At 45.5% G+C, this 20,035-nt stretch overlaps 6 protein-coding genes across 6 annotated transcripts; all 6 read right to left on the minus strand.

The window, feature by feature from the left end:
* Positions 1 to 277: 277 nt before the first annotated feature.
* Positions 278 to 1,076, minus strand: B0H65DRAFT_463750 (uncharacterized protein; the record flags this gene model as incomplete). The annotated part of the gene is made up of 1 exon (XM_062826720.1): positions 278 to 1,076. A coding segment is annotated over exon 1 (381 nt), but the record flags the coding sequence as incomplete, so codon positions are not given.
* An 872-nt stretch (positions 1,077 to 1,948) lies between these two features.
* Positions 1,949 to 2,134, minus strand: B0H65DRAFT_401486 (uncharacterized protein; the record flags this gene model as incomplete). Its single annotated transcript, XM_062823784.1, has 1 exon — positions 1,949 to 2,134. A coding segment is annotated over one exon (186 nt), but the record flags the coding sequence as incomplete, so codon positions are not given.
* Positions 2,135 to 2,171: 37 nt separating this feature from the next.
* B0H65DRAFT_572615 (uncharacterized protein) lies at positions 2,172 to 3,593 on the minus strand (the record flags this gene model as incomplete). Its single annotated transcript, XM_062830516.1, has 3 exons — positions 2,885 to 3,593; positions 2,558 to 2,795; positions 2,172 to 2,504 (listed from the first exon to the last, which is right to left on the minus strand). The coding sequence occupies exons 1-3, from the start codon at positions 3,265 to 3,267 to the stop codon at positions 2,172 to 2,174; spliced, it is 954 nt and encodes a 317-aa protein (XP_062681159.1). The 5' UTR covers positions 3,268 to 3,593.
* Positions 3,594 to 4,216: 623 nt separating this feature from the next.
* On the minus strand, positions 4,217 to 5,881 carry B0H65DRAFT_425644 (uncharacterized protein; the record flags this gene model as incomplete). Its single annotated transcript, XM_062824592.1, has 1 exon — positions 4,217 to 5,881. The coding sequence occupies one exon, from the start codon at positions 5,879 to 5,881 to the stop codon at positions 4,217 to 4,219; it is 1,665 nt and encodes a 554-aa protein (XP_062681160.1).
* A 266-nt stretch (positions 5,882 to 6,147) lies between these two features.
* On the minus strand, positions 6,148 to 7,020 carry B0H65DRAFT_179502 (uncharacterized protein). The gene is made up of 2 exons (XM_062821488.1): positions 6,512 to 7,020; positions 6,148 to 6,408 (listed from the first exon to the last, which is right to left on the minus strand). The coding sequence occupies exons 1-2, from the start codon at positions 6,869 to 6,871 to the stop codon at positions 6,244 to 6,246; spliced, it is 525 nt and encodes a 174-aa protein (XP_062681161.1). The 5' UTR covers positions 6,872 to 7,020; the 3' UTR covers positions 6,148 to 6,243.
* A 1,905-nt stretch (positions 7,021 to 8,925) lies between these two features.
* B0H65DRAFT_179395 (uncharacterized protein) lies at positions 8,926 to 10,651 on the minus strand. Its single transcript, XM_062821487.1, has 3 exons — positions 10,248 to 10,651; positions 9,715 to 9,992; positions 8,926 to 9,190 (listed from the first exon to the last, which is right to left on the minus strand). The coding sequence occupies exons 1-3, from the start codon at positions 10,569 to 10,571 to the stop codon at positions 9,118 to 9,120; spliced, it is 675 nt and encodes a 224-aa protein (XP_062681162.1). The 5' UTR covers positions 10,572 to 10,651; the 3' UTR covers positions 8,926 to 9,117.
* Positions 10,652 to 20,035: the final 9,384 nt, after the last annotated feature.

The following is a 20,035-nucleotide window of genomic DNA, read 5'->3' on the forward strand; positions in this document are numbered from 1 at the left end:
CCAATTATGGTTACGAAATGAGTTCCCGGCGAGGTTGGGACTCGGAGTCAGTCGTACCGCGAGCACATATACGGGCTGAGCGCCTAACCGAGATGCATCAGACGCTCAAGGACGAATTGGCGTTTGTGCGTGACAGAATGAATAGATATTACGACCGCACGAGGTCGTCGGCGCCGACCTTCAGGAGGGGAGACAAAGTCTACCTTCTTCGCCGTAATATCAAGACCAAACGGCCCAGTGACAAGCTTGACTACAAGAAACTGGGACCATTCAAGGTAATCGAGAAAGTCAGTACCAGCAATTACCGCCTCGAACTTCCCAAGGGCATGCGACAATGGCCCACCTTCCACGTCTCACTGCTGGAACCAGCACCAAAGAACGCAAAAATCGACAACCGCATAGAGACATGGAACGACGGAGACGAGTTCCTGACGGAGGCAATCTTGGATTCCAAGATTAATAACGATACTGGTAACATCGAATACCTAATCAAGTGGCAAGGATATGGCCACGAAAGTAACACTTGGGAACCACCAAGCAATCTCGTCAACCTGAAGGATGAGATTGAGAGCTTTCACCGACGGTTCCCTGACCGACCGAAGCCGCCAGCTGAGTCAAGGAGCCAGGGGACATCGCATTCAACTCCCTCACCCAGTCAGGCTCCTCAGAACCGTCAGCGGCGAAGACGTCACCAGTAGGCGTATCACCCACAGCAGGAGCACCACCTCCACCCTCCTGCTCACGAAGGTCATTTTCAAACTCCACCATACCCCTACTGAACAAAGAATCCTGTTTTCGTTGCATATGGAGCTTCTGCTCACGAAGACGAACCACTTTCGACTGAATCTCAAGAGCCTGTTTCATCAACTTCCCCTCCTCCTCCTCGATACGACGAATCTCGCGGAGTGTAGCGGTTACTACGATCATTAGCAACATCCCAGCAAGGATCAGACACAGCACTCACGCTTGTTGCTAACATCAACACCGTCACAGCGACCCTTACGGCGAACACATTCGCTGCACGAGCTAGACTTCGCAGGATCCATAATGCAGGACCGATTGTTGCGATGACAGAATGAGCAAGGCATATCTGATGCTTGACCGAGAACTTCGATGGTATCAGCAAGAGCTCTGGCCGCCGCGTTTCGGCGTAAGGAGCGTTCGGAAGGACGACGAGACATCTTTGATAATGAAAAAAGAAAAAGACTTACCGAAAGTAAAGACAGAAGAAGGCAACACACGATTATGAGGAATGACAGGGAGAAGGAAGCAGGCAGGCAATAAGGTCACAACCAACAAGTGTCGTTGGCACCCAAATATTAAGACCGGATAAGCGTTATTATGTAGGGTCATCGTGGCTTCGAGGACAAAGCCACAAGAGAGGGGGCATCGTGTTACGATCCAATAAGGGATCACTTATGTAAGCAGCTAGGTAGACCAATCAGGGCCGCGCCGGGTGGCCGAGAATAGCCTCACCGGCGCAGCGGCGCACACTGAAGGACCAGTATATAAAGAAGGCCTTCCCAGGCCTTCTGTCTACTGGGCTCTTCAGCAAGCAATAGCTTTCACAATCGACCAGTACCTTTTGGCTACTACTACCGTTGATCATATTCCCAGCGATATACTCCTGTGCTTGTAACGGTTCGTCACACCTTGCTCTCGTCACCATGTTCATAAACTCCTTTCCATCATCAATGCTAGTACTTCCGACCCATTCTAGCATGTTAACGCAAGATGTCTCCTTTGTAACATACCAACTCCACTGCTCATCAAAGCTACCTCGCAGGAGAAATTTGAATAATGGTTCAACAGACGGCCCATTAAGAAGGGTAGGGTAAGATTTCTTATATCTTCTTAATATAGCCTCTGCTAAGTCGCCTACAAGTTTGGATTCCAGTAACAATGCTAGGGCCGTAAGAATGACGTTAGATAAGCTGGACTGGGCTTGCAAGACATCTGAGGCAGTCCATCTAACATTCCAGTCCTCGTCTCCTAGACGTGCTATTACAGCCGTAAGGAGCTCGTCGGATAAGCTGGACTGGGCTTGCAAGACACCTAAGGCAGCCTTTGTAACTCTCCAGTCCTTGTCTTCTAAACGTGCTACTATAGCCGTAAGGAGCTCGTCGGATAAGTGTTAAACGAGATTTAGAACGTTGTAGACAATAGAGTGTTTACGCCTCACGACTCTCAATCTCCTTCATTAGCTGCACAAGCATGTTTGCCTCGTCCCGAGTCCTTTGCAAGAGCTCGCTCTGCTCTGAAATCCATGCAAGTCTTTCCTTCCAAAAGGCCCACCTGTCCCGTGTCAGCCATACGTCGCCCTTCCACAGGCGGGTTTGGGAAGGATGAGATGTATGCAACCACTGCCAGTATTCCCTTGAGTTGTGCTGATGGTTCTCTTGATGTGTTTCTGCGAACCTCCGAGCTAGCATCTCTCTGTCCGTGTATCGGTACATTATATCCCCTGCAATCACAAGAAATGGGACCAAGCCGTGAAGGTTGGTCTAGTTCTTCTGTTAGCGCGCAATTTGCAGCTTTATGGGCAGGTTAGACTCACGTTAAGCATGGTAATATGGGCCTCGTGCACCATGAACGACCGGAGGGAGATAGGACTAGTGATCCCGGTCGCCTTTTGTTCCGCAGTGGCATAGTCCCACGGATGCCGCTCAAGGGCAAACATCATCTGTCCGATGGCTCTATTTAGCTCCAGAGTGTAGCACAAGTCGGGAGGATGCATCAGAAGGTAATGGGCCATGAATGCATTAGCCCGGACGTGGCCGGGAAATCCATTGCCACTATCAAGCCGATCGGCAGGATACCGATACTCCCAGTATCCGGTCCCGATTTGTTAGTCAATAGGCAATGCGAGTGTGCGCTGGAATACATACTCTCGTAGGTATCGTTCCAGATATCCCAGAAGTCCTCCATTTTCCTCCACCGCTCCAGCTTCCCCGCGAACCGAGTTTCCTGCTCAGGTGTCGCGTCCAAGCGGGGAAGGGCCATCACCGCGTCGATAACCACCAGGACGGCGACTTGATGCTGTGGCATATAGATGCCGACATCCCACAGCAGCCAGGCAATTCGCTGGCCCTTGTCGAACACGCCATCGCATGGCACGCGGTCCTCATTCAGCGACATGAGCCTGCGAGCTGTCTCCTCCGCGGCCAGGGCGCTTGTGGTGTTGTAGGCCTGCACGAAATCGCGTAGCGCTGAGGCCTCGTCCGGAGTCGATGTGTCCTCGGTGTCACTCAGGAAATCCAGCTCCATGGCCAGTTTGCGGATGCAGAGTGTGGCAGAGGGTATGAAGCCACCGTGCCGTCGTAGAGTCAAGACGACAGAGACGGATTGTGTCAAGTGGAACAAGAGGACCCTTAAAAGCGGTGGAGGTTGCAGGCATGGGGTGGGGGTATAACTCACCGGCCGTAGCGGGGCGCGGGTGGTTCGCTAAAGTCGTCCGCACGAGTCGTCGCTCGCGCCTAGATGGAGTCACTACAAGCGCATATCGCACTGCCTAGAGGTAGTGTGGTGAGTGGATATGCAGCAACGTTAAATCGCGTCAAAGCGGGACTATCTCCTATACTGGGCAAATCGCCAGGCCCACAAAGTACTACGGTCACAACGCCATCGTCCATGCTGTGTTCTAGACCTAGACTATCAGTCGAGCTAAGCACTGAGGTCAAAGTCCGAAGGCACGCTTGTGATGCAGGAGGAAGGTAGTACGCGGTTGCCAAATTGTTTTGTCACGCTCGTACCCGGCAAACGATGGAGCGTTCACTGCGGCAGAACTAATGCCAAGTCAACCTTAGGAAAGTCGAGCATAAAGTGCAGTAGTCACTTAGTGTGTGGGTCGATTTCGACTTTGCTCTCGGCCCGGACCAACCAAGGGCAGGGAGTACCTGCGGAGCTAGCGACTCCTGGTCTTGCATATGAGCTCGTCTAGAAGTCCGTGCCGAACAAACTTTTCAAGGCACAGTACCACCTGCAAACACGGGCACACTTCAACTATGAGTCGCTGACAAGCGTCATTAACCCACCCCAATTGGGGGTGAGAACAAGCTTGTTGCGGGTATCGGCTGCGGAGGTCCTTGGTGCTTCTGGTACCGGATCCCGAAGGACCACTTTTCTAAACACATTTCTCCTTTCGTTAAATCCATTGGGGGATCCTATTAACGCCTTGAAATTTCCGCTATCTACCGGACCGAGATTCCCAAAGCTACTATCGCTCGATAACAGCCTCCCAGTCCCTCGCACTCTTCAACATATTATTCGCATACTCCTTCTTTAGCGTCGTAAGCTTGTCGATAATATGCCCCGTCGCTACCGCCTGCGGTCCCCAAACTCTCAATGCGACATCCGCTGCCCTCTCAAGCCAAACAATTGCCTGCTCCAGATCACCCCGTCTCTCATGAATCTCCGCGACGTCCTCCATTGTGTGCGCTGCGATGCCGTCTTGGTGAAAAGCGATCTTTGGGTCATTGAGTAGCCCCTCGGGTGGCGGGCGGCGAATGACAGCCATGCAGTGCTGCAATGCTTGGTCACAGTCGTCCACAACCATGTAGAAGTGCGCCAACTCATTCTCAACTGCACGGGTCTGTTCCGAGTACGGGCCGAATTCTCGCCGGCAGGCTTTGAACAGCTCGGTGACAATGGCCATTGCCGCATCGAACTCGCCGTTGCGACGGAGGAGCGTGGCTAGGGAGTCAAGGAGTTTGAAGGAGACGAAGCGTCGTTGGCCGAGGCGGCTGAACATGTCCACCATACACTGCAAAGCGCGGCGGGAGATCTCCTGGCAGTCTTGGTCGTTGTTGAGTTCGGTGCAGATGCGGGCGATGGGATGTGTGGGTGAGAAGTTGTTGTTGGCTTCGCTAGCGAGGAACTGCAGGAGGATGCTCCGGAGTTCGGGACGGGCGCGGACGTTGGCTGGTGAGAGCGTGGCGAAGAGGTTGCGGAGGAAGTCAAAGGGTTGGCTGGTCATGGCGGCTGCGGCGTCCCGACCAGCTTCGGACAGGGCTGGCCATGCGCGGACATCAGGTCGTTGAGTGGCATCTGACTCCGTTGAACTGGCCGAGAGCTTGATGAGGTAGATGGCGTTTTTGATAGAAGACCAGTACTGCTGTGATGCATCGGTCGTCCCCCGTCCGAGGAAGTCATCGGGTGAGATGCCGTCCGGCACGTTGCGTGTCTGCCAGTCATAGTAGTCACGGAGGCTGAGGGTGATGATGTCCAGTGTTCGCGTCCTGGAGTCCGGGGCGATGAATGGTGGCGGTGACTCGGCAAGGGCGCGGATTTGTGCCTTGAAGTTGGAAAGATTTTGTGGGTTGGGCGACCCGGTGTGGACTAATTGCTTGTCCCTGTCTCGGTTCTGATCCTCAGACCAGGCACAACTTGATGCGGGTGTAGCGCATGATTGACCGCCAGGTGTCGAGGAAGAGAGAGCTGGTGACGAGCATGTCTCTATGGTCTCGGCGGGAGACTCCGATCTCTGCTTCGACTGGGGGGCGGTTTCAATGATGAGATCCGCTATGCTCAACGCCGATCGGGTAATTGGTGGGCTCATGGCTCGCTGATGTGCTGGTGTTGGTGGCCTCCCCATGGACATGGCACTTGGACTGGATATGGTGATGGACAAGGATGTGTAGGGGCTCGTTGACCGTTGTAAATGCCTCTGTCTCTCATGTGGTGATAGCAAGGGTTGTGTGTACTGTGGTGATTCCGGTACGCCGTCCAGGTTATTTATATCATGATGTGCCGCCGGTGAGGCATGGCCGTGCCTCCGAGGCGAAGTGGATCCATGGAATCGGCCAGGGCGTACATGCCTATCCTTTTCATCGCTGTTGACATTCTTAAACACATTCCACTCCCGGAACCTCTTGTCATACATGCGTTTGCTGGTGTCCGAGAGGGTGAGGTTAGCAAAGGGGATCTCGACCAGCGTCATGTTGGTTCTTCGGGGGTGGAGTGATGTGACAAGGTAGGGTGAGATGAAAGATATGGAAGGTATGATGATGACGACAAGAAGTCATGAGAAACATGGAAACATGGAAGTGGCCATTATTATAGTTAAAACGACCGTGATCGGATACACATGATTGCCAGCAACGGTATAAGGGAACGAAGACGTGAGATAGATGAGCTGGATGGTAGATAGTCGGCGGACTGCTTTCCCTGTTCGTCCAACTCAGACAGCATGGACCATTGGACTCCGGTACTGTGGTCAATAGGGCGTGGAGCCAGCACATGCGGCTAGCTCCCATGGGACTGGGACTTGATGGGTGAGGGCAGTGATGGGATAGGACTGTGTGTTTCTGACGGTGCAAATGCTGTGTCGGCCGGCATGTTGTGTCCATCGATATTGAGACGGGGAAAGGACATGGACACGTCGGAAGACGCCGTCGGTTGTTGATTGAGCTGAATGAAGAAAGAGCAAAAGACATGGGGGTTAGAGACGGACTCAAGGGATGCCAAAATACCTTGCAGAGAAGTTGTATTGACTCCTCATTATATCGCTTACTTTCTTGAGGGGAAACTGTCTGTAGAGGTCGACGATGATATCTCGATGGCGGGCCCAGTCCTGCGCGGACGGGCCCTGGAGCGTGCGCGTAGACTGTTGCTGTCCCAGGGCTGGAGGTCCTCGCAAGTGAGCACCAGGCACCGGCGCTGTTCCTATTGACATGGCCAAAGGAGGAAGCCGTTGCGAAGATGTGGATGATAATGGTCGTGCTGACGCCGATGAAAGAGAGACAGGTTGTGGTTGAAGTGATGATGATGATGGCCCGTGTTGTTGTGGAGGTAGTGGATGTGATTGAAGGCCCGGGATGGCGGGAGCATCTGCACGGGTCTGATCGGATCGGTACATGGCCATGGTCACCATCAAGGCCTATCCTTGAATGTAAGAACAGCTGAGAAAAGCGAGCTAAGGGGGACAAATAGCAAAGGAGATGGAACAAAGTGAAAGAATCCGATGGTCGGGTCGGGCACGAAACTGGAATGGAAAAATGCGGAGCGCCCCGAGAGATGCAAGAACCTCACTTTTTAGTGCCGCTGCGTCAGTGCAGAAAGCCGCGAACCGCGCATGACGCCAGTGGACGGCCGCCTCTAATCGATATCGCTATTGGTCGTCATTGGTCGCCATCCGCCAAATGGCGGTGGGGACTGTTGCCCAAACACGGCCGCCCATGTAACCCTACGGAATGCGCTACAATCCTCCAGAACCACAGACGTCGCCCATTGGCATGCCATTGAATGTCACCAACAATGCCACCTCCTGAGGACATGAAGAGAAGGAGACCTCCGACCGTCTGTTTATTGCCTCAACCAATCTACCTATCCTAGAGCTATCTTCAAAAACGGCACAATGGAAACGCCTAGCATCGCTTTAACCCTAGCCGCTGACGGGGATCTCCATCACTTCTCTGTTGGTCCCGACGTTTGGGGGCCCATCACACCATGCAACCTCACCTCATTGCCAACATATTGAAGCCCGGCAAAGGCGACAAGTGAGGGGTGGTCAGCTTTTTGTACGAAGCCAGGGCACCATCACGACACAAAAGAGAACCCGCGCGCGTGGTACAGCATCCCCCAATCCGAAAAGAACCTTGCATATGCAGAGACCAGCTAGTGTATGATGCAGAACGCCAACGCCCGAGAGGGCTGACTCCGGGGGCCACGATATCAACCCCTGGCTGGCGTGGTGCCCTTAAAACGCCACCACGATCACCTGTCGGCTGGAGACAGCTGCTGTTGTTTCAGCCAGCAGCATTGCGACAACGACACACCATTCATCACCGGACCCCGACATACAGTTTGACAATTGTACCTCAATCCTTTACGGTTCGATGGAGGATTGATGGGAGCCTACAGTAGAGACTCACTTGTAAAGGTTCATACACGTCCATGTCGACGTTGACGGTGATCTGCGTTTATCTATGTCGGGTTCTCATCCTATACTAAGGTAGACCAAGGTTCAACCATTGAAACTCCGAGTACGTGTCGAACCACGAGCCCGCCAACTCGCGACACGCAAGTTACGACCCATGAATGCGGAACCCCAACTCGGATTATTGTCCGCAGCGGACATATCACATTCCGTTCGTCTATTAACATTTTGTTACGTGCAGTGGTACCCGGGGCATCCAAGGTTCACGTCCGTATACCGTGCTGCATTACACCATGTCGCCGACCATTGTTCGTCATCACCAACAACCTCATAACAGCATCACGAGAATAGAACGCTGGGTGACGCTCTTACAAAGAATATCATGGGAAGCGGGATGTGGGGATTCCGACACAAATGCAGCAAACTAGGTACCTAAGTGCACAATTGTACATGCCGATTAGAGGTATCTTCAACATGATGTCCTGGTTGGAAAATTTTGTCGGCTATCGTTTATTGACGATAAAACCCCACGGCGACCTGCAGTTGTCCCACGGTTCCTTGAGGTATATGCACGGTTCCTGCTCTAGTTTAGAGGTTTGGTGGATGTAGGTACAGCACCTCGCAGACCGTGTATCACCAAATGTGTTTGTACAGTGCTGTGTGTTGAAAGGCCTGCGGGGGCAGTCAAGGCAGTATGACCAGAATGCCAAAGCCGGGGACTGTGAAGTGCGTGAAAATCGAGGGAAAATGCAAGAAAAGGGCCCAGGGGATATGGTAGGGACCGGTCGGCAACAAGCAGAAGGTAGGGGAATCACGAGGTGACGATGTGACCAAGATGACCGATAGGAAGGAGACATGGAGGAGAAGAACTTTGCATTAGTGTCATTTATGTTACCCCGGCCGCTGACGGCTCTCGCCCAGTTTGGCTGGCCAAGCTCCGTTCCCCGAGAGCTCGATAATGATGACCTAACACATCGGCCTCTTGCTGTTCAAAGCTCCGATACTGCTAGCTACAACTCTTCAAGTGAGGCCTCCCAAGAACCAAATCAATAAGTATTCCGCCCAACTCCATACCTGAACACCGTAGAATCATTAAAATAAACCCATATGCAACCATAAACAGCACCCTTTTACATCCAGTTTGAACTCTATACCTGCTTATGCACCGCTTATCCTCGTATGCTGCACCTTGTGCTGCTCGCCTTCCACATCCTGAGTTCAATCTCCTCCCTCTAACTAGTTTAGTCGATGAGATCTTTTCCTTCTCGATGATTCTTGATAAAGTCGAACAGTGCTGTTATTACGCAGAGTAGACTGTGAGAGATAGGTATGTTAGCAACTCTTTTCCTTCGTTGTGTGTGCATGCATTTTGCGAGAAGAATGCAGTGGGACAAAAGTGATAGGGCGAACAGAGGAGAAACTGGACAGGACAGTGATAAATGCCCCAAACCTTGAAGGCTCGCACCGCAGCAACGTCAATGAGGTAAGCAAGAGCCGAGGGGGGCCAAGACTCAAGATAGCGCATGAGCGGATATGAAGGTGGCTTAGACCCCGTGTTCGGTGATGACTGATGAGCCAGCCTTCCGTCCACCCACCCTCACCCAGCCATCCAACCGCCAGTCACTTCCGAGGTGATGCTTTCTCTCAAGCTCCCATTGGGCTCGCGGTGAAGGATGGTAACCAGCCAGCCATCAACCTGTACGTGCATCGGCAATTTTCGAGAAGCACTCGCTCTCGTGGGAACACGACTTAACCATAGTAGCTGCCAGGCATCTCACTCAAAACTTGTAGGAATTTCCAAGCCAGAAGCGGGAAAAGAAGAAGAAGAAATCACTCACGCCTGCACAGCACCCAAGACCAAAGGAGCAATCAAACTCCTTTCGCTCTCACTCATGCCCAACTGCCTACCACCAACATTAGACAACCTGATCCCCATGGCTCCCGCTAACCCTATCCCTGCACCAGCAAGGAGCAAGTTAAACACGCAGCAGGAGACTGTCACAATCTTCTTGCGCCAGTGTTGCTCGCCTTCTGTGAGGGTGACTTTAGCAGAGGTGGTCTCGACGGCGAGGAGAGCGGCAAAAATCCCGATGTTGAGAATTAGTCCTATAGTTCCCTGGTGGTGTTTGTTAGCATATCGTTGACGGAGTGCTGTGTGAATCGATGGGAATGTGGAGGAGGTAAGGGCTGTAACCGTGTGCTGCGCTGTAACCGACGGATGCAATGTGTTCTGCATCCGATGCGGTCAACACTGGAAAGGGATGAAGAATGGTGTAGTGCTGCTATCGGACGGTCATGATGGTGGGCAAGTGAAAAGGGACCGTGCTGACGCCACTGCTGCTACACCGACACGAAAGAAGAACTGACTTACCACAATGACCGAAGCAACCGGCAACAGCTCATTGACAATAATCCCAAAATTGCTATGCCCACTTCCACTCTTTCCATCAACACCATTGCCCAGGCCCTGTACCAGTACAATGTTGCATGACTTGGTATCAGAGTTAATGACTGTTTGGTCATCCGACATGTTCATGACTATTGTCGTTGGTTGCTGTAATGTGGTGTCTAAATTGTCGGCCTCGCTCTGCAGGTTGTGGATGAAGGCCACGACGCCGGCTATTATCAGTCCGAGGTGGCCGAGGATACAGAGAATGTGAGTGAGCTTCCACCATGGGTGATTAGTTCTGTACATGGTGATGTGTATGGGTTGATGGCATGCGCGTGGTTAGGGGTGACCGGTAAGTAACGAGGACGACGAGGATGGTGATGGTTAGGGTGATAATAAGATTGGTAAGCGGTGGAAGGTGAAACTGATGACAACCTCAGGCGAAGATCTGATACGCACGCCAACGTTATAGTATAAGAATGACTAGGATGATAGTGAAAACAGAGCGCAAGTAGACAAGTCGACTGAGCATGGTATTGACTTGAGAAAGGGATGCCATGTATATAAGGCACTTGCCATGGCCTGGCTGACACTGGACAGCAGACGTGGACTCGGCCAGCCCAGGAATAACACCAACCAACATCCGATTGGTAAAAATGTGACCGAGTTGTTGCCCTTGATGATGCTCCTTGCGGTCCTGCGGCGACACCGGACTGTGCTCAGGGGCCCAGGGGCTCAAAGAGACGTCTATCCTGGTTTTTTCCTGAAAGCGCCGCTGTTCCTTGGGCATCTTCCCAAACTGGACGCGAGCTCTCACGAAGGAAGAAAGAGGTGGACCAACTTGGACTAACATGTTTGATGGTGATTGGCATTCGCAAGGATTTGAGAGGTACCTATGTTAAGCTGAAAACGGGTAAAGTAAAAGAATGATGAGATCTGGTTGTTAGCGTCTCCAGGAAGAAAGGCTTGGGTGGTTGTAGCTCCACACCCGCCTCCTCCTGGGCTTGTCATCATCGTTCACTGCCACAATGGCTCTTTGCGACTTTGTGTGACGAGATGTTAAGCGACGGGAAAAGGTACCGGTGAAGGGAAGGTGGTTCGTGGTATCTTTGTTCTTCATTCTGTTGGTTGTTCAGAATGGTCTGGATATGTCGCGGATAGCGGAATCAGCCACAGTTCACCGTTCGGGTCCCTGTCCATATGGTGTTTTCTCAGTTATCAAATTTCCCATACTCGGTCTCAGCCCCAATTCGATGAACTCACCCCGCGTTTCAAGATTGGGGTTCAGATGATCACGATGCCTTGGCGTCTTCGGAGCACAGTGAAACTGATGGTTTTGGCTGGGATTTTGGACCCAGACTTGTTGCTAGCCTGCTCCCAGCGCTCGTCTACTGACGTGATAATCTCGAATGATGGATTTTAGCTCCCGCCCGAGCGGGAACTAGGCGTACAGGATTGAACCTTCTGAGTAAGCTGTCTGTTGTGTGAACCGTAGGACTGAACCACAAAGTGCACATTGCACAACTTAACCGCTGGGTCGCCCTCCGATCTCAGATCTATGAATGGATGACATCCGGGCGAGGGAGATGATTGGTGGTTAGCAGTCAATTGGACGTGTGTTGTAACCAATCACTTATTAGCACTTCACCCTCCGAAGCGGCGACTGACAGCGTCCCTGACTGCTATGCCGATTATTGACGGACAACGTTGACATGACAGGACCCCAACTGCCCTCGATAGAAACCCGGTGAAGGCTTCATCGTTTTCGATGTCAAAAGTAAAATTGAAGGTTGCGACTGACTCAGACGGATGCCTTGGTTTGGTCTGTGGCTTTGTGGTTCGAACTGTCCCCATGCTCTCTGGAGTGATTGGTGCCTAGAGGCCCCGGTTAGGTTTCTGAGGTAAATACTGTAAGGTAGTTGATTGATGTCAGTCCGCAGCTGCGTGTAAGGTATCGTGTGACGGGAGGTTGGGTCTCGGTGTAGGTCGAGAACGCAGGGGTGTCGATGCTGGACCTTGACCTTCTAGAAAACAGTGGAAGAGTCACACTCTCATCGGTATGGTGGGGTCGGTTAATGCCGAAAAGTGAGAATAAACCCGGGGCCGGGGCTCGAATCCCTATGGTCGGGTCCTTGCTTGCCGACATGCAGCGGTACAGTAATGTCCCCTGCAGTTGCAAGCACCCCCTACTGCAAAAACCCTACTTATTGCTAAAGAAGTTGGCTGCCAGATTTACAGGCCAATACTGGGACTGCTAACTGCTAATTGCAATAGTGACGGCCGGATTCTTACATTAACAAGGGTTAAGTTTTGGTGAGAGTGAACACTTATACCCCTCTATCGGGGGTACGGTCACCCTTAAAGACCCACTTTTCCGGTCCGTCTGTGTCAGAGGCCAGGGGATTCACTGGGCGTACACGTGCCTAGCTAGATTGGGATATGTGGGATTTTTACCCAGATACTAGAGCTTCAAATCTACAGAGCCAGTCTTATACATATATATACAATCAAGCTACGTTGAACCTGTATTGATTATTACCTATAATGTTACAATTAAAAGGCTTATTAATTTAATTGTTAAAATTATTGCCAACAACGATAACCAATTAAACGACTATTAATAATATCTACGACCAAGATTAATAACGTTACTCTCAATAGCCTTAAAGATTAGCCGGCTTAGGAAAATACTTTTATCTCTATAATTTAGCACTTTAGTTTCTAGAAGTATATCGATCCTAATAATTGTATACTTTGGCTAATTGAGCCTATAGAGCTTAACATCGCTAACTACTAAGGGGAAATTCCCGCTTAAAAAACGAGAGAAGTTAAGAAAGATAGGGAGGTTGCCCTATTTATTACCGCTAAACTTTATGGCTTTTATTATAAGCGCAACTACTATAATTATATAATTGAGAAATTAGGTTAGCGTATAGAGGTTAAAACTTTTTTTAATTTAGGTACTAAAAAGATTATATTAAATCGTTAGATATTTAAAACCGTTGAAAATAATTACCTTGAAATGAATTTTACTAAATATATTAATTTATATAAATAATATAATAATTTTAATTCATCTACCGCTTTTAACGATTGTAAAGTAAAGAAATTCGCTCGGGCTAAATTTATTAATATTTTTAAACCCTTTAATAAAGCTAACCATATTTAGTACAATTAAACCTTTTATTAGGAAGCGGCTATAGCCCTCTATATTATTAGAAGAATTATTAGAATAAATGAATTACATTTATAGTTCCTAAAATTCTATATAATTATAAAGTCGAATCTTTATACCGCTTAGGTAAACAATTACTAACTCTAATATAATAAAGAGATTGAGAGAAACTTTAATTTCAAAATCTCTTTCCGTACCGTAGCCAAGGACTTTCATAAAGTAATAATAGCGAATATTATTTAAGGAAAGGGTTACCCCCTCTTACTTAAAGGTATTATATTTGTAATTACGTTAAATATTAAATTTATTAAAGAGGACGTTCCTAGTAACGAATAAAACTCTAACCCGGAAATAAAAGGACGGGGAGAGGTTATAAAAAAATAAGCAAATTTAGGAAAAATATTAATAAGAATAAATATATTTCCTCTTCGTCCCTATTAATAAATAAACAACCGCGATAATCCCTATACAAATTTTATAAATAGCCGGGCTATAATTTAAATAAATACTATTACGCTAAATTATAATTAGCCTAAAAAGGTTAGGTCGAAAGTGTTATTATTAAGAAGTGCGCGTTCGCTAATTTAAAGAAAAATAAAATATTTAAAGAAGCTATTAACTATCTACGAATATAATAGGACGACGAAGATTAAAATAATTAATTCTATAAACGCCGGGTAAGTAAGAATAATCTTTTAGTACCTATAGCAAAACGCAGCGATATATATTTATGAAGAGACTTTAAAATCTTCGATTTAAATATAATAATATATATTTTTAATAAAGTTAATCGGTTTAAAGATTTTATCCTATTAAATACTAGTAATTACGTATAGGTTGGAAATAAGTAGATTCTTATCAAATTGTATAATATTATTATAATTATAATTTAAGACAACATTAGAGATAGAGAGCTCCAATTCTTTAACGTCACCCTAGTACCGGGCATAATTTATAACTTCGTCTCCTTAAAATAATTCAAAGATAAATAAATCTACTAGGATTATAAGAATAACTATTTATACTCCCGCCTTATAAACCCCCTTATTTACTATATCTACTTTAAATATAAATAATTTATTTTAAAGTATATTTTTCTATAGAATGGCACTAACGAATCTTCTTTTACTATATAGTATATAAATTATATTAAGCGGAAGCCTTAAAAAGGTAAACCCTTTCGTTAATATCTTCGATTTGGCCACCCAGGACCCGAGACCTTAATTAAACTAACGGAATAAAAGTAAAGCGTACGATTCAAGGGACCGGATATAATATACTACAAATTATATACTAAAACTAAATTAAAGTACTAAGTACGTAGAGAAGCTTATAACTACTTAGAAGGCCTTAGGTTATAATTAGCTGTCGATTTCATCTTTTATAAAGAAGTAAAAGTAGGGGGCTAAAAATATTCAAATTTAATAGTAATCATAAACCGGTAGTCTAAATTTGTCTAAATATATTACCTAGGCAATAGAGAAGCCGAATCTATTATTACGTATTTAGAATCCCTTTATATAGGGCTATAAACTCAATACTAAATCGTACTTCGGGTAATCGAATATAATAACGAAATAATTAGTAGTAAGAAGATTACCACCTAGTTTACTACTAAAGGAATTAGTATTAAACCCTTAGTACTTTATATATAAATTTAAAACGGCGGCGTAAAGCGTTTAGGAGGTATAATCAAAATTAAAAGTACGGCAATATAATTAAGTGCAAATCTTGCTCACGAGTTATAAATAGAATTTATTAGAGTAATTACATATTTATATAACTTAACTCCTAAGGCGGAATATTATTAAAAATCTCCCCAAAATCGATTCGAAACGTACTACTAATTTAAAAACAATATTATTCCTCTATTAAACCCCACCCCTACCATCCTACACTTTAAAGTATATAGCTATAAAGCCTTTATTTTTACAATAAAAATTATAAAAGAATAGAATAAATTAATAAAATTTAAAAACTATACTTAGGTTAACTATTTAATTAAATACTAATCAACGAATAATTATAAGATTTAGAATCCTTATACTAACTCTATTATTATTATATAAAATATTATATTCAATAAAAACAAAGTCTTTCCTAGTAATAATATTAAAAAAATCTATAATACTCGTAATATCTCCCTTAAAGAGCTAGCTACACAATGAAAAGACTTTTATTAAATAAATATCGTACAAGTAAACGTCCTATAAATCCAAGTTATACTTGTCGTAAATGATATAATTCTTAGCCCTATTGTGTAAAACCTTCCTACTAAGGCCAAAAATATATTATGGGAAAAGGAGAAATTAGGGTCTCTAAAAATATAAACGTAATCTAAATCTCTAGAAGTCTTATAAGTATTAAGGATACTACTAGGTTTAGAAATACTATAAAAGTCTTTAGAACTTTTATTATCGGTACCTATATAATTACTATCGGATTCTTAAAATATAATTTTAAATTCAAAGGATAAAGAAGAAGGCTATCTCCCTATACCTCCCAATAATGTAGGTACATTTCTAATAACCGACCTCTCTCATTCTAATAAACAATCATAATTAACTATAAATTAATACCTTTATTAGGCCGTATCATTCTTATTTATAAAGGGTAATCAACCTATAAGCGTCTAAGAAAAAAAGGTCCTAAATTAAACCTTCCTAGAATAAATAAGAAAAAAGGGTATTAATATTAATCCCGACTATAATTCTAAATTAAAAATAATAAGGGATATTATTAACCGCTATAGAATAAAAAGTATATTAAGGACCTTCTATCCAATTAACTTTCTACCTCTTTTAAAGTATTATAGTAATTTCAATTCTTATTCCTTTAAAGAATTCTTTAAGGCTATAGAGAAGGAACCCTTAAATAAATATAAGGATAAGAAATCCTAGAAGTAGGTTAATATTAAAAAAGCAGGAAATAACAAAATATTCGGTTCGATATAAGTATATACTTACAAATTTAATTAAAACGGCCGGTTTCTTAAATATAAGGCGCATTTAATTATACGTAGGGACTAGTAATTTAAGGATAGCGTACGTAAAATATACGTAATAACTTTAGTAATTAGGTCGTTCCGTATCCTAATAACTATAGCCGCCTATTTCAACCTCGACTTAACCTAATACAATACGAAGAATACTTTTATTAATACTATATTTAATAAAGTAATATTCATAAAGGCTTCTCCTAAATATACTAGGAAAGGTTAAATACTCTAATTACTACGTACGCTATATAATTTATAGAAATTTCCCTTCCTCTAATAATAGGAATTTACTAAGACCCTCGTAGCTATAAGTATAAACCCTCTCCCTATAGAGCCTAATATCCTAATTGAAAATAATATATTCCTCTTTTTCTACGTCGACGATATTATTATTATTTATAAGTATAAGGATAAAGAGATTGTTATAATTAAAGAAGTAGTAGCCGTTATAGAGAGGAAATATTAATTAATAGGTAGAGAGCTATTAAAATCGTTTTTAAGTATTAAAATGATTCGAAATTAAAATTTCTTTTTTAATTTAGCTATTATAGCGCAATTATATTTAGAAGAACGTAGACAAAATTAAATATATCAAGAAATTATATTCTACGCCTATAATTAAGGAAGAATTCCTACCTTACTAAAATAATGTAGCCCTATATAAAATTTACGTGTATTAAATTAAAATCGGTTTAATTCTTTATATCGCTATTATATTGCAATTAAACGTAGTTCTCCCGGTCTTTAAATTTATTCGATTCAATTCAAATCCAAATTTAGTATATTATACGATTATAAATCGAATATTATTCTACCTTCTTATAATTCAAAATTACGCCCTTCAATTAAATAGCAAAGACCATTAAGACTTCTATATTATAATTAACTCCTTATTTATAAATAATTCTCTTAATCGAAAGAATTTATCAGTATTTATATTCAAACTCCTAAGCGCTATAATCAATTAGCAAACTAATAAGTAAAATACAATTATAACCTCATTTATAGAGGCCGAACTATTATCCCTTAGTTAGGAAACTAAAAAAGCTATTTATATTCGCTATTTCTTTAACGAATTTACCCTAGGGTTTAAAGATTAAAAGGCTACGCCTATAGGCTATAATGATAAATAAACAATGCAATTTATCATAAAGGAGGGAATTCGGCTTAAAACAATTTAAATACGTCGATATATATAAATATTAATTAAAATAAAAGTAGGAGAGAAAATTAGTAAATATAATCTATATATTAATTAATGAATAGATTATAAATAGCCTTATTAAAAGCCTCCTTCCCGTAATGCATTTAAAATATATAGAGCAATTAGGGCTCGTAGAACTATAGCGGCTATAAATTTAATTACGAGAGTTTAGTAGTAGAGATATCGCTATAGGCTGCTTGAAAGGTATAGAGAATTCTATAGAGGAGGATTCGGGTGATAAATCGGTAAGTATAATAATAAACATAGTAAGGCAAGACTTTTACGAATAACGGCTTGAAAGCTACTATAACGAGGAAGTAATTTAGGAATAGTATTATTTTTGGCCAGTTTTAGAAGGATTTTAAGGTATTTTAAGCCATTTTTAGGTAAATCTAGCGTAATTTATACATTAGATCTAAAGGGGTGTATTAGAGGCCAAGGGATCTACTAGGCATATGCGTGCCCAACTGGACTAGGATATACGGATTTTTACCTAGATGCTAGAGCTTTAAGCCAGTCTCATATATATACACACAATCAAGCCACGTTGAACCTATATCGATCATCACCCATAATATCACAGTCAGTCAGCGGCCCTCCAGTGGCCTGAACGCCTGGTTCTGGCCTGTGCGCTGGATCCCTCTTTTGCAAACACCCTACTTATTGCAAGGAAAATCGCTGCCGGAATTGAGTTGCATTAACAGGGGACATTACTGTAGGTAGGTACGAACTGCTGCACCATGCCCCGCTTACCATGTGCCACAATGCCAAGAGAACTAGGTAATGAGGCGAATCATGCTGTCGGTCCGGGTTCTCGGCACTCTTCTGCGAGCTGCGCGCTCGATTCTGAGATGATTAGAAATGAATAAAAGGCAACTGAAGCTTGAATGAGAAATGTTCGAAAACTGTGGTTGAAGTGCACTCCAGTCGTCGTTCAGTGATTTGGGTATGTGCCCCGCTGTTTGAAGGTTAAGGCCGCCGCCACCAGTCAGGGGGACCCCATGACACTGGAGGACAAACCAGGGCAACCGGCGGAGGGGCTTAACGTGGGGTCGGCTTAGGTCATGTTTCCGTTTTCATTCCTTTGTTCTCACGATACCAACATGAGGGGGAAAAGAGGGTTCGATCGAAGGCGGCTGAAGTGAATACCAAGGGCGTCGGTCGCAGTGTGACAGCAACTCTGTTGTTTGCTGCCTGGACATCATGATCGGCTTGTAACCCACGACTAGGCAAAGACATTCTGCACCAGCAAGATACGCAACTACAATCAACCCGGACATTGAAGCCTAAGAACCGAGCGTTGCACATACGCCCACGCGCACGTGGTAACCATCTCAGGGCAGAGGAGACTGCGGTCACTCGGAGCGGCCGTCACCCCTGTTGACAGTCAACGCCCCGGAGCCGGGTCCGAATATCTGGGATGACCAACAGTCTGGTCCACGATACCAAGACTACACGGATGGGATGCATGTTTGTTTCAGCCATCTTCAAGCCCGGGCTTTTCCTCTCGATATGACACTAACAATTTCCACAATTCCGCGATAGAATTAGGCTTCAGTCTCCCACTTAACAAACAAGAGCGAAAAAAGCCTTGGATGCCTTGAACAGCCCGCTCAAGATCCGTCGAGCTACTTTCGAGTCACGGCCCCCAACTCGTGAACTTATATGATGATGGCATTTGTGGAGTTGGAGGAGGCTCATACACTCATTTCGGTCCGGCATGTTTCCTGGCCACTCGACCGTGCCCGTTGACGGGAGCAGTACCATCCATGCTGGAGCATCAACGGAGCTGACACCCGTCCGCCTTACCTCACCACCCAGCTTACACTGCACCGCTTAGAAGTGTCCGGGATGTGGTCTGAATCATTCGGCGTGCCGTAAGGGCGCGTTCGGCCAGGATTGAACAAGGGGTCGAAGAGCCGGTACGGGCCCCGGCGTACAAATCCGCTGTTAGTCGCGGTTAACCGCTAACGCCATGCCGCAGTTGCACTCTCGAGACTCTGAACCACACAACCGTATACCCAGCATATATGCGCCGAGGTGGTGTTGCGCAGCAGTCTGGTCTGTTAGTGTTAGTGTTGGTGTTAGCGAGTGTTAGTGCGGATGACAGCCCCACTTGTTTCTCGCAGACCCCACACCGGCGATTGCCAGGTGGGTGACCCCTGCCCTGGACACTCGCAAGGCCACCCGACCCGTCATCCCCGCCATCGCTCTTTTCATCCAATCCAAGAAGCCAATTCGCGTCCGCGTCCAACAATGATGATGCCTATCTACAACATACCTAGGAGCACTTGTCGCCAATGGAAGATATACAATCACCAATACCAACATCTCCCACGGACATGCGTCCGGAGAAGAGTCACCGAGCAAGAGAATGACGGCGACACCGAAGG

Source organism: Neurospora tetraspora, assembly GCF_033439725.1.
Source record: "Neurospora tetraspora strain CBS 560.94 chromosome Unknown B0H65scaffold_4, whole genome shotgun sequence".
NCBI lineage: Eukaryota > Fungi > Ascomycota > Sordariomycetes > Sordariales > Sordariaceae > Neurospora > Neurospora tetraspora.